This window comes from Anas platyrhynchos, chromosome Z (assembly GCF_047663525.1).
Source record: "Anas platyrhynchos isolate ZD024472 breed Pekin duck chromosome Z, IASCAAS_PekinDuck_T2T, whole genome shotgun sequence".
Classification (NCBI taxonomy): domain Eukaryota; kingdom Metazoa; phylum Chordata; class Aves; order Anseriformes; family Anatidae; genus Anas; species Anas platyrhynchos.
Window position 1 is genome coordinate 48,955,668 of NC_092621.1, and position 14,002 is coordinate 48,969,669.

The 14,002-nt window shown below is 43.5% G+C and overlaps 1 protein-coding gene and 1 long non-coding RNA gene across 2 annotated transcripts; one reads left to right on the forward strand and one right to left on the reverse strand.

Moving 5' to 3' along the window:
• Positions 1–592: 592 nt before the first annotated feature.
• On the reverse strand, positions 593–2,243 carry LOC140000737 (uncharacterized). Its single transcript, XR_011805906.1, has 2 exons — positions 1,989–2,243; positions 593–1,505 (listed from the first exon to the last, which is right to left on the reverse strand). It is a non-coding gene; the product is annotated as an uncharacterized lncRNA (long non-coding RNA).
• Positions 2,244–8,122: 5,879 nt separating this feature from the next.
• On the forward strand, positions 8,123–11,154 carry LOC140000742 (E3 ubiquitin-protein ligase Topors-like). The gene is made up of 2 exons (XM_072031455.1): positions 8,123–8,996; positions 9,129–11,154. Exon 2 carries the CDS (start codon positions 9,214–9,216, stop codon positions 10,189–10,191), a length of 978 nt encoding a protein of 325 aa, XP_071887556.1. The 5' UTR covers positions 8,123–8,996; positions 9,129–9,213; the 3' UTR covers positions 10,192–11,154.
• Positions 11,155–14,002: the final 2,848 nt, after the last annotated feature.

The following is a 14,002-nucleotide window of genomic DNA, read 5'->3' on the forward strand; positions in this document are numbered from 1 at the left end:
CTTAGTGACAAATTACAAAAGCAAAATGATATACATTTACTAATGCTTCTTTTCTTTGCCTTAAATGGTTTTGTAGCATGCTCTGATTCAAGTCCCCAGTTATGCCTGAGCATTGTTGGGTAACATTTTTATTATGCTCTAATGCTACTGAGTTTTGTTTTTATCTGAGAAAGCCATGCACCTTAAAGTTCAAGTAGCTGAAAATGGGTGATGAAGTTGCAAGGAAAATAAAGATATTCAGTCTATTCAGATGTAGTTTTACAGTGGTACATGGTACAATCAGAAAGAGAAAGTTGTATTTAATCTGAATTAGGGGCGGGGGGGGGGGGGAAGCAAAGGATTCTTAGCAATGAGAACAGGCAAGGTGGAACTGGCAATCCATTAGTTTCAGAATTTTTAGGTTACCCTGGAAAACAATGAAAAGATATATTCTTATGCTTTGGTGATACAGTTGTGGCTTAAGTGGCTTTTTCCAACTGTAGTGTCTGTGAATCATTGTCTGAAATCAAAGCAAGGAAAAGTTTAAAAAAAAAATGATTATCTAGTCAAAGGAATTAAAAAGTCATTTTCTTAAGAATTACTTTTTCCAAAAGAAGTTTTTACTTTTTTATTATTTTTTTTACTACTATAGCCTAGCTAACAAGTTTCAAGAACCCTCTTGTAGGACTCTACAGCTTTTTTCAAATTATAAACGTGAAGTAACACTTGTCTTACAGCTTTCAAATGTGTAACCATTTTTTCTCTGTTTATCTGTATGGTAGAACTAAATCAAGTTCCTAGTTAGATCTATATGCAAATTTTGATCTAACAAGATAAAGTTCTTTCAAGAGGGAATTGGGTCTTCTTAACAATATAATTCTTAGTGCTATGCAATAAAAAAATAGTAGTAATAATTTGACATTTCAAAAAGGAATTGATGAGGTGATAAAGTCTTTAATTAGGTAGGAATCGGATACAGGTCAAGATGTGATAGCAACCGTAAAAGATGATGGAAATAATTTATAAGTGAAATAATCCCTTCCAAAAGTGCAATAATAATAGACACATATTTCTTAAATAGAACCATAATTCAAAAAGCACTCAGGGAGCAGAGATAGCTAAACCACTACCTGACATTTTCATGTATTATTAGGGAACAGTAAGTTTTCAACAGTGGCTGAAGTCAGACCCATAGTAAATCACAGGCTATATAAGCATTTTTCCATGTTATAAAAAGAAAGCATCATCCAATTATATAAAACTTCATTCTTCAATATGTAACTGTAGTGATAAGCTTTAATAAATAAAAGATTTGATGAAATGGAGAGGGTGAGAGGAATAAAAATAAGAACTATATCATCTAATGAAAGTCAGACTGGAAATCGCAATGCAACTGTTTTACCACCTCGCAGTAAGGAGTAGGAAAATGACTCCCATGTACACATTCTATCCATAACATATCCACTCTGTTATATTGTCGGTGATGTTCAGTCCACATATAGCTAAGCCTAGGATGTTTCAGACCTCTGTAAGTGGGGAAAGAAAGAACACATGGTTTGCACAGCTATAGATAAGCACATGAATTCCTTGACATACAGCTAAGCATTGATTCTTTGATGGTACTCATAGAACAGCAATCCGATCAGCATTGTTCCTATGCACATTGAAAATATCGATTGATTTTTACATACAGTGATTTCTATAGCAGATTACAGAACTGCATAAAAGCAGGGCTATCAGATCTTCATGGGTTAGACCTATTTATCCCCTTTCCCAGAAAAATAACAGCCTGACAGATCCTTGACAATGGTCCTCTTAAAAATTTCCAGCAACGGAGATTTCACAGGCTTCACAAATGATCTACTCAAGTGATTTTCAACCCTTCCTGTGAGTTTTCCTGAAATGTCCAGACCTAAATTTCTCGCTGTTGCTTAAGCCTCTTCTCATCTTATCCCTTCTGAATAGACAATAAATAATTTTGTTATTCTTTGCAACAACATTTTACGTACCTGAAGATCCTTATCTGTTCCCTTCCTTAATCTTATGTTATTTTAGGTTAATCAAACTCATTTTTCCAGTCCTTCTTGTAGGTACCGCATTTGATGAGCTTCTTGTGCCATTAATTGACTTTTAGTTACTGTTGTTCTTGGACATGGTGTACAAAACTGAGAAAAAAAAACAAACACAAAGCCTTCATAATGCAGAATTTTTGTGAGTATCCTGTAAGCTATGCTCCTGTTTATATGTCCCAGTATACTTTTTTTTTTTTTTTAAATTAACTTGTTAACCAATAGTTAACCATTAACTTGTCAACCGTGATCGGCTTGTGCAAGTCACAAGTCTCCCATGTGGAGGCCTATCATGAGCCAGTCACTGCTCATCTTGTAATTGTACAATTGAACATTCTTGCCTAAATACAGTGTCTTGCATTTACTGTTGAATATTATTTGTTTGCTTCCAGATCATTTCTCCAATTTTGCTATCATCATTTTGAAACTTAAATCTGTCATCCACGTTAAAGACAGTCCTTTTCAGCTTCAAAATATCTACAAATTGTCTACAAATTTTTTGTCTACAAAACATTTTTATAGCTTTAATGGAAATATTTAATAGATGAAATGAGGCACAGGCTCCTGAAATATTTCACTTGGTCTGGCTTTTGTTTAACAATAAAAAACATTCAACTCACCACAAAATATCATCATACTACTGTTTTTGCATCCCCATTTTAGTAATTTCAGGTTGATCACGTTTCCCTAGCCTACTGTGCATCTGTCACGAGACCCTTGCAGTAGTCAAGATATAAGATATATGTTTCTTTTTCTCTACCCCAAGGCCTGTTCCCATGTGATGAAGAGAGCTTAGTGCACTCATGGTGAATTCCTCTTTATTGTCACTTCTTCACTAACTTTTGAACATTTACAAACAGCTTGTTTATTTACTCCAGAATTTTCCAAGAAAGCAGATCCAAAATTTTTCACATTTCCACCCCCCATTTTTGAAACAAGCATATATACATATAAACTGTATATATGTTATAATATATATTTTTGTTGTTGTTGTTGTTCCCAGAGTATCATCCCAGTTCTCAAAAATAATTCTGAGATAGCTTTGCATGATTGTTTAAGCTTGAATTTCACAAAACCATTTGTGAGAAAATTGAAAGCCTTTGGTCTCTGACAATTTGAATGTATCCAGCTCAGTGAAGTGTTCTTATTCTGTCTGACCACATGGTAATATTAATGTTGTTAGAGAACGGTAATCCAACGACATTAAACCCTTTAACTTTCTCCACTTTACCTATCATTAGCTCCTCTCTGTCCTGTAGCAGAAAAGCAATTCCCTTCTCTTTCTTATACTGGTGAAGTGTGTATACACTTCTTGCTCCTGTTGATATATATTTAATTTTCTTCATCAGATCTTCATATGTGCTTACATAACTGAACTTAGTTTCCACTTTCCGTATGCCTTACTTATGCCTAATGCCAGTGAAACCCATCATTAAGCAAATTGCTCCTGTCCTACATTTCCCGTCTTCCACTTTGTGTCCTTAGTATCATTGCTTTGTCAGTTCATCTTAACCTTTTACTTCTCTGACTTTTCATTCTGATTGCTGAAAGAAAATCAGAGGTGCTTTTATTTTACTTCATCTCTTTTTAAAAGTGATCAACCTTGTCATTTCACTGCAATCCACTTTACTTGGCAGTCAGATTTCTCAAACTCATTGGTTGGAATCAAATTTTAAAATTTTCTTTCATTATTTGCATACTTTACACTCTGCTTCAGAAAAATTATTACCAACTCATTCCAAGAACTTGCTGAGCAGCCTTCACACCATTCTGAACCTTCCCTAAGGTCACACCAAATTTCTGCAGAATTTCGTTACTTCTCTTAGCCACAAAACATTTCTTCTCTTAACAAAAAATAAAATAAATAAAATAAGAATGATCAGATCACTCAAAGCCATATATGCATTCCGTGACTTATTAGGCAACCCTGTGCAATTCTTTCAGAGAATTAATACTAGAAAAATTCTACCCATGTTTGGGACTATTTCTGCTTGTTCCACACTTTCATCAGCCCTTCAAGCCAGATGGTAATGGAACTCAAGTAAGAGAGCTTTTGCCACGCCTTAAAGGCATTGAGGTTGTTTGGGCTTGCTTCCTTCCTGTGACATTTTGGATACAAAAGGGAGAGTCCAGCGCAAAGTTTACCAAACAAAGCCCTGAGAGCTCTGTGCATATCATAGTCTTGGTAACAGCAGCATGAGACAGAACATTTGGTACATTGTACATTCTTAGGTCGGATCCACATACTTTAATAATGGCTTAGGAAACTAGACCAGTTGGTTTGCTAGCAGCTTATGCCTTACTTTGTAATTTACACAGTGAGAATAATGAGATGATAAACCCTATGATTATTTTCTTAACTATATATCATATTTTGTTCAGTAAGACATAACTTTAACCTAGGGTCTGAAAGACTAATCTGTGAGCAGAACCCTCTAATTAAAATGTACTCTTATTTATAATGTACTGTACTCTTATTTATAATGTACCCTTAATATTCCCTAAATCTTTAACTGACAATTGAAATGCTTTTTGATAATAACACAGGCTATTTTATCTAGTTTTCTTTTTCTCTAGAAACATCTGTGAAGCAGAAGGGATGAGACTTTCTCTTAAAAATTGTGGGAACACATAAAATATACAGTACGCTTCCTGTTATAGAAGCCTATTTATTAGTCTAAATACTTGTGCAATATTTGGCAAATGATCAAAACTAGTTTCTCCTGATGTGTTTACAATGTTCTAAATTAAAAGCAAAGCCCATTTTCAAGTGACATTTGTCATACAAACTGAAATGTTTCTCTCATGCTGCATGTGGTTATACTTTCTGCTTCACGGGATAAGCTCCAAATGTTGAGTACGAAGTTTGCAGGAAAGTTCTTGTGAGAATTCAAGTTGCCATCTAGCAATTCTTCTTGTAAGAAGAACCAAAGGAGTCTTTTCCCCAGTGTAGGATTTTTTTTCTATGACTGTATGTTTACTTAACTTTCTGCCTGATGCTGTGCTTAATCAGCTACACTGAGAGAAATTCTTTTGATTTCATTGCATATTCTGTTGCTCTTTACCCCATTTTAATGTTCTTTCCCATAACCTTTGAGTGGTAAAATGCTCACAGACAAGAGCAGAAGAGCTCCCATTTCTCTAGTGAATGCTTCAGAAATGTACTAAGGCATAAATTTAGCAGAAGTTTTGAACAGACACTGTCTTCTGCATGGAACTGTGAAAAAGTAGCTTGCAGTGCAACAGACATACACTGTAAGTGTTATAAAAATTACTCAGCACCATATGCAAAACATTTTCTTTTCAACTCAGGTTCAAAACCTGTTATACAAACCTGTTTATTAATTACCATTATTGCTTCCTAAGGGTATCTGACAAGCTCTGAAAGAAAATTGGGTCAGTTTGTAACAGCAGCTTTTGAATGTATTGCACTATTACGTGTGTACTCAAAACCCGTGCAACACTTAACAAGTTGCACAGGAAAAATGTGCTTGGGTCATGTTTCACGTTATAAATAGATAGATAGGCAAATATATACACTGTATCATTTCCAAGAAAAACACTTCATATTCCAGTAACCTGTCCCTCTTTTCATACCTCAGATTTAGCAATCTGTTTACTGAGTTGCAGGCTATTCTTGGACTTTTAGACATCCTTGAATTTAAATAAAAATTATTGGGATCTATATTTTTTTTCTTCCTTTTTATTTACCTGAATGATTTAATAACCATGAATGGTCCAAGTTGAAATTCAAATTAGGGAATCTGCTGCAGTTCAGGAAGAACCACCATTTGCCATGCACAGAAAACTACCCTGTGTACATTTTAGCACCAGAGCTTCAGCTGACTCAGGGATACTTGGAAAGAGAGTGGGTTAAAAAAAAAAAAAAAGGGTTCAAGTGCAGTATATTTTTTTAATTGGATTGTTTGGTGTGCCGGCCATTTCCTACCTCTCTAAGGAGAACATTTTGCTTACTGCTGTAAGGCTTTAAGTGGCAAACATAGATTTATTTATTTATTTATTTATTTATTTATTTATTTATTTATTAATATATTTATTCCTGCAAAGAAACTACAAGCTTTTGGAGCAAAACATTGTTTCTTCAGATATGGTAGAGAAAACATTTAACAAAGATGAAGCTGACAAACAAGGGAGAAAATACTGAAAATCATATTCTGTAAAATAAAATTAATCAAACAAATAAAGAAAAAAACACCCTCCTGTAATAAATAAAAAGCATGGCCTGAGCTATGCTCAGAGTTACATAACTGAGAAAACAACTGACTATCGTTTTGCCTTTTTATATTCTTCCAATTGCCAATGTCTCTTTTACAGTGCGCAAAAAGATTCTTCCATTACAAAATGAAGTCCTCACTGGAGGCTGGATTCCATTTCCTACATGTCAAGTAAATAAAATGTTGCCAGAAAATTTATGCCAAATTAAAGGCACGGTAAGGTAGTAGAGTTCAGATCAACTCAATTCATAGAAGTCATGAAAAAAATGTAGATGGCAGGCATCCTGCGTATGCAAGAATACACGTAATACTCAAACTAATTCAAACTATTCAAATAGGTGAAGTCCTGCACCTGGGGAGGACAACAACCACAGGCACCAGTAAATGCTGGGGGTCACTCACCTGGAAAGCAGCTCTGCGGGAAAGGCTCCCAGGGACCCCGATGGACACCAGGTTGAACATGGCTAAGGAGAGTGTCCTGACAACAAAGAAGCCACAAAGCATTGCCAGCATGTCCAGGCAGGTGATCCTTCCCCTCTCCCCAGCACTGCTGCTGAGGCCACCCCTGGAGGACTGCATCCAGCTGTGGGCTCCCCACCAGGAGGGAGACACGGACATAGTGCAGAGAGTGCAGCAACGAGCCACAGAGATGGCAAAGGGCCTGGAGCGCCGCTCCCACAAAGGAGACCCATGGGCATGGCCCTGGTTTTGAGGGCTTCCTTCCCCTCCCCTGAGCACCATGGGGCCTGGGACATCTTTCCCCCACTTCGAGGGCTATGGGCCCTGTGCCCTGCTCTGAGCTCCGCAGAGAGAAACAACCCTGTAGACACCAAGATCAATCAAGAAGGAGGGGGAGGAGGTGCTCCAGGCACTGCAGCTTGGGATTCCCCTGCAGCCCATGGAGAGGACCGTGGTGAAGAAGGTAGTTCCTACAGCCCTTGGAAGACAATGTTGGAACTGATAGCCATGCAGCAGCCCGTGGAAGACCCCACACTGGAGCAGGAGGCTGCTCTGCACCCTTTCCCTTTCCCTCTTCTTCACTTTCTTGAGCAATGTGGTGCCTGGCCCTATTGACTTTGGGGGCCTCTTTGCACTGAGTCAAGCACCTCTTGAGTTGGGTCCTTTGCTCTTGCTGGACCTCTTTCCCCTGACTTGGGTCCCACCACTCCTGGCACCATGGTTTTGCAGGGATTCCTTTGCCTGTCTCAAGTGCCACAGCACTTGGCCCTCTGCTCTTGCAGGGCTCCAGAGGCCTGATCCAAGGTGCATGGGCCTGGCCCTGGTCTTTGAGGGCTTCCTTCCCCTCCCTTGAGCACCATGGGGCCTGGCCTTGGGACCTCTTTCCACCACTTTGAGGGCTATGGGCCCTGTGCCCTGCTTTGAGCTCTGCAGAGAGGGGACGTACTTTCGCAGAGGCTCTGGGTCCTGAGGAGAGAGCATCCCATAGGGCTGAGCCTTCTGCATCTCTAGGCCCTCTGTGCCTTGCTTTGGCCACCATGGGCTCATTTGGGAAGCTTGGCTGCATTTCACACTGCCAACGCTTTCTCTCCCAAGACTCCCCCATGTGTCCCTTCACAGGCTTGTGACCCTTGTGCTCTGGGCTGGGCCTGCTCAGATCTTGAAAACCTCCATGCTCAGGGACACCTCCGCCTGGCTGGACAACCCCCTCTGGTGCTCTGTGTGCCTCACGGGACTTTCCATTTTTCCTTAAATCCATCCTGAACCTCTCCAGTCCCAGCCGATGCTGCTTTTCTCTGCTCCTGTTGCCAGGCACTGCTGGGAAGAGCCTGTCCCCATCCCTGTCACCCCTTCTCCCAGGCACCAGGCAGTGCTGTCAGGTGCCCCTAAGCCTCCTCTGGTCCATGCTGAGCCAGCCCCAGCTCCACGCACCCTCCTCACAGGGCAAGTGCTCCAGCCCCACCGCATCAGTGGCCTCTCCTGAACCCCTCTGACTTGCTGATGTCTCTCCCACCCAGGACCCCAAGGAGGACAAGTGCTGAGCAGAGCAGATGACCCCAGAGAGGGGTGAAAGATGGGAGGAAAACACCGAGAACAAGTCAAGGGCAGCCTTTGGCTTGGCGTGGGAAGAAGCAGGGCAACTCAGAGAACTGGCCAGCAGAGCTGGAGGGTGGGGAGAGCTTGTGGGACTGTGTGGTGCTGCCTCAAAGGCAGGCGTGAGGTTTTATTGACTGGACACTGTCGTCGAATGGACTTGGAGATGTCTGCCATGGCCAGGGTGACCTGATGGTGTTCTGGAAAGACCTGGCCAAGGTTGCAGTGACTGGTGCATGACACTGATGCCGAGAAGACAAACAATTTGTGGGACAGAGTGGTAAGTGACGTTGTGCTAGGCACAGACGCATGTGCTGGGGCCAGAGCTCTGCCAGAGCGAGCGCTGCGGGGCAGGACGGCCCATTGTAATGGCTCCGAGCGATGCACTGTGAGAGCCGTGAGCAACGCATTGTGACAGCGTGGCCCTCATTGCTTATATAAGGGCGCAGAGTCCCACCGCGCCGGCTAGTGCCCGCACTCCGGCTGAGCGGTTACGTGAGGTCTGGAGTGAGGAGCGAGGTTGGCCTTGGTGCTGGTGTCGTGCCCTGGGAGTTGCTGCAGTAGCTCTCAGTGCCCTTCCCAGAGCCATCGGAGCTTCTTCCGCGGCCCTGCGTCGTTCGGGCCGTCGGGAGACCCAGGACGAGCGCTCAGAGCAGCAGAGGTGAGCGCGGTGGGGACACCTTGCCCTGGGCACTGGGCAGCTGGAAGGGTTTCCTCCTTGAGGGAGCTGCACAACTCTTGCAGCCGGCCCCAGCTCAGCCCATGACCATGGCCTCTTGTCTGCCTTTTGCAGCGTGAGTCCTGCTGCTGCAGCGCCGGTGAGAGGGAGCGGCTCGTCATCGCCACTTCTCCCCAGCTCACCTCAGCAGGTGGAGAGCATGGCCACGGAGCTGGACACCCGCTGTCCCATCTGTCTAGGCAGCTGGGTCAATGCCAGCTATGTGGTGCCATGCCTCCACCGCTTCTGCTTTGTCTGCATCCAGCGGTGGGCTGAGACCACGCCCCGGTGCCCCCTCTGCAAGAGGAGGATGCGCTCCATTCTACATTCAGTGAGGGCAGACAAGAGCTTTGAGGAGCTTGTCATTGCACCACCTGCAGGGACATCAGCCAGCGCCCAGCAGCCAGGGACAGCACCTGCACACCATGTCTTCCGGCCACAGGCAGCTGGACCAGTGCAAAGGGATCCTGTGGGCAGCCTCCAACCCCATATCTGGGCATCCCTCTTCCGACGGCATCCAGCTATGCTCCAGCCCCTGCTGCCGTGGCTGCGCCAGGAGCTGAGGCGGCTCTTTCGGCATGACAGAAGGGCAGCCTCTGCAGCGCAACAGCACGTCATCTCTAGACTGCGCTTCTTCGGCCTGAATGAGGCAGCTCTGACGGTGCTGCTACGGACGTCCCTGGGAAGACACACGGCTGGCTTCGTGCAGCGACTCATTGCCACTGCTGTGCAGCGCTGCAGCGGGGAGGCCCAAAATCTGCTGGGTCGGGGGGCCTCCCGTGCTGCCGGAAGACCAGAGGGCAGCCCTGCAGCAGTCCCCAGCCACGCCGCCACCTCAGCGGGGACACCGGCTCCTGGAGCAGAGCACTCCGAGGGAACCAACACAGAAGAGCTCCCTGGACCCTCAACTGCTGCCCTCCGGGAGGGGCCCAGCCACCCCCCGTCCATCCCAGTTCCCAACCCTGGTGATCAGGAAGTGCCCCAGCAGGAACCACAGGAGGCTGAGGCCGGTCCCTCCACTGCCGGCCAGGGCAGGAACCAGCCACGCAGGGGACCCTGGCGAGCTGCGAAGAGGAAGGCCCCCACTTCCCAGGACTCTGCCCCACCTGCAAAGAGGCCACCCCGCCGACGACACTAGGACAGTGCCCCAGGAGCTGGCCTAGCTGGGGCTGGGCCAGCAACCGGGGCACGTGCCGGCAACCGGGGGGGACCAGAAGGCTCACAGCAGTCGGAAGCTATTGGACAAAAGAAATAAAACTATGAAAGCTATCGAAAAAGTCTCTGTATTGCTAACAACACGGTTGGCACTGCTGTCCCCACCCCTGCTGCCATCTGCCCCTCTTCCTACTGCTGTGCCCACCGCTTCCTCCCAGGGCTGTGGGGCCCGAAGGCCGATGGGGTCAGTCTGCTGGGATTGGGGCGCGGCGATGCAGCCCCTTCCCAGCAGGGCTGGGGTGTTCGTCTCAGCGCTTCCTTCCCCAGGTGCCCGGCCCCACTGCTGTGCTCCCCCTGACAGCGCGTGCTGCCCAGCTGCAGGCCTGCAGCTCCGCAGAGCTGCTCCCAGGGTGAGGCTTCTCCCCACCAGGAGGGAGACACGGACATAGTGCAGAGAGTGCAGCAACGAGCTACAGAGATGGCAAAGGGCCTGGAGTGTCTCTTCCACAAAGAAGAGCTGGGAGAGCTGGAACTGTCCAGCCTGGAGAAGGGAAGGCTCAGGGAAGACCTCATCAGCATGTAGAAACACCAGAAGGACATGAGCAAAGAGCATGGCGCCAGCTGTGCCCAGCTGTGCCCAGTGACAGGACAAGAGGCAATGGACACCAAGAGCAACACAGAAGGTTCTCCTGAGCATCAGGGAGCCCTTCTTTGCTAAGAGGGCTGACCACGGATGGGCACAGGTTGCCCAGAGCGGCTGTGGTGTCTGTCTCCTTGGGACTCTTCTAAAGCCACCTGGAGATGGTCCTGGACAACCTGCTCTGGGTGTCCCTGCTTGAATAGGGGATGTTGACAAGATGGCATCCAGAGGTCCCTTCCAATATCAACTATGCTGTGAAACTGATATTAAGTGTCAAGGACTGGAATGCAGTAGTAAAATAGGAGATAAAGTTTCTTTAGGCTCTGCACTAAATCCCTTGTCCCTTCCCCTTCCCCTTCCTCTTCCCCTTCCCCTTCCCCTTCCTCTTCCCCTTCCCCTTCCCCTTCCTCTTCCCCTTCCCCTTTCCTTTTTCCTTCTATAACTATTTTAAAAATTAGAACCACTCCTTTATTCTTAGATACCCATAAATTATGCTTTTTCAGAAGAGGCAGATAAATACAGTAAAGACCCAGGGTACTGAAGAAAGAACTATTTAAAATTGGTCAAAAATACTGAAGACAAGAGAGCTGGCCTGGGCTAATTTGAGATTTTAGTAATGAGTTCATGGGACTGAACTAATGACCCTGCAATTTCCTTATTTTAGGAGATAGCTTCAATGACTTATGGAAAGTTTTGGCATCTGGAATCTGAGCTAACTGCAGTGGATGGGAAAATGAAACAACTTTTACTAGATCACTACTGTTACCAGGGGATGCTTTCTGAGATCTGCCCATGGGAATGGGCAGGAGGGGAAAACATCTTAGTCAACAACTGGGGGATATGCAGTAATCGCTCTGAGGAGCAGCAGCATATTTTAGGTTTTGGTTACTATGATACACTCCAATGCTCTTTTAGGAAAAAAGTCCACTTCAGCCACATTACAAAGACATGGTGTAGAGAGAGGAGACTCTGGCATGTAGTCTCTGGAATCTCTCTGTAATCTCCCAGGGCCACACATGAACAGAAAGAGTCTCTTTCTTAAGGAGCATTATCTCATGAATTTTATATGAGCAGGATATCAAAAGAAAAATAATTATTAACTAACACTACAAACTTGCGTGGAAGCAAGCTAGTGAGTGAAAGAATCAGATTAGCAAGTGTCATACAGACAGATTGTAATAGATTAGTGATAAAATGGCTCCAGCAGGCTCACAGGCTTTTCTTACTACCCAAATTCATTATATCACTTCCTACATACAAAGAAGTCTTCTGAGAGGCAGCTGACTTTTTGCAAAATCTGTCCTGCTACTTAACAGTTTATCACCTCAAGTCTGATCATAGTAAAAGTGAGAAGTTTGTAGGGGGGTTGTTTCATTTTTTGTTTGTTTGTTTTTCTTTCCTTTTTTTTTTTTTTCTTTTTATTTCTTTGTTTATTTGCTTTTGAAGGTACAGTTTCCTTCTCAACCATAATCCTCTACTTGTTAAGAAAATGAGAGATTTCTGGCAAAACATAGGGGTTAAAAAGAATTCATACTCCATATGAGTTACTGTTCCTCCTGGATGTCATCTGTCTGTAATCTGTCCTCTTTTTTTTTTTTTTTTTTTTTTTTTTACATACCTTGATAGGCTAGTGCATAAACACTGCATAAACCATGTAAGTAAACCACCCAAGATAGATGTAGGAAGTTCTGTAGAGAATCCTCAGATTTTTTTTGTGTTTAAAGGAGGTTCTGATATGGCATTTGCTGTTGCATTCAGCCTCTTTATTTTTTTATAAGATTTCACATCTGCCTGTCAGCAGCACACTAGCACCATTATTTTTCATTTCTGTATCTCTCACTGTGTCACTAGATTTACTGTGAAATTTGTTGTTGATCTAAAAACTTATACAAATTAATGCATAACCCAAAAGACTATTCCTCCCTTCCTCAACACTACGTTTCAATTAGCATTGTTTGGTTTTCTCCAAAGTTTGTATTATTTTTCACTGTCATAAACATCTTCTGATAAAAGAAGCTAAAAATCTTCTTTTTTAAACCAACCTCATTATTCTTATGGAAAATGAGAAAATATAAAAAATTCCTTCCAGACCCCTAAATATTTATAGATTGCATATGTTGTCTATCACTGTCTCTTGTCCTATGTAGTTTTATTTGCATACACAATTTTAAGATTTGCATGTCTGCATTTTTACCTATGAGACTTTTTTTTTTTTTTTAAATGCATCACCAAGTCACTTTTAGAGAATGGGAACTTTATTCACAAAGACTGGCAAATATATGGGCTATTGATGTGTATATTGTGGACTAGTTTAATGTGTACTTTTACTTCATGGATCAACCCCTGACAGTTCATTATTTCACTTTTGTTCTCCTCTAGACTCCCTCTAGTATTTCTAAATCCTTAATGGGAACAAAGCCCAGAGAAAGGAACACTGTGTTCTGCTACAATGACTCTCCTTGCATTTTATCATCTTTTCAGCTATTTTATACGATACGGTATTATGCTTTGGTACTTTCTGATTGTTATATAGACCATTAATAACTTGGCTTTCAGGGCTGCATAACACAAATCCCAAGGAAATCAATGCAATATGTAGCCTGTATACTTATATATAACACCTAAGAGAATTTTTGGAGGTCCAAATTGTTAGAAAGAAATGTGTTTAATATAATGGCTGAGAAATGTAGATACAGTGGATGCCAGCTCTGCCACATCCAGTCAACAGGGCAGATTTAGCTTTTTACATACCTCAGTTACTGACATAGATGCCCTTTCAGACATTTGCTCATCCAAGAATCTGAGGAGCATGGAGAAGTGTTAACAACTGCCTGACATTTTAAGTTGTGCATAAATTTGTGTGGGAGAAAAGGGTGGGAGGAGGAAATATTGACAATGGTACCCAGACGTTGAGTGTTAGAAGGCCATGTGGCTCCCCCAGAACCTTCAGACTAACACAGGCTTTCGTATCTCATAGATGCATTCCTGCCTCTTTAGGAGTCCAAATGTCTTCTGATACTTTCTTCCAAGCAAATAAACTCCATGCCTCTGCCCTAAGCTTTTGCTCGTAATTCACTGAGCCCTTTTAGAGCTGTCATTGAACAAATAATAGCTGAATATCTGGCCTCCTTCTCTTTCATACGTGAGTAAGTTC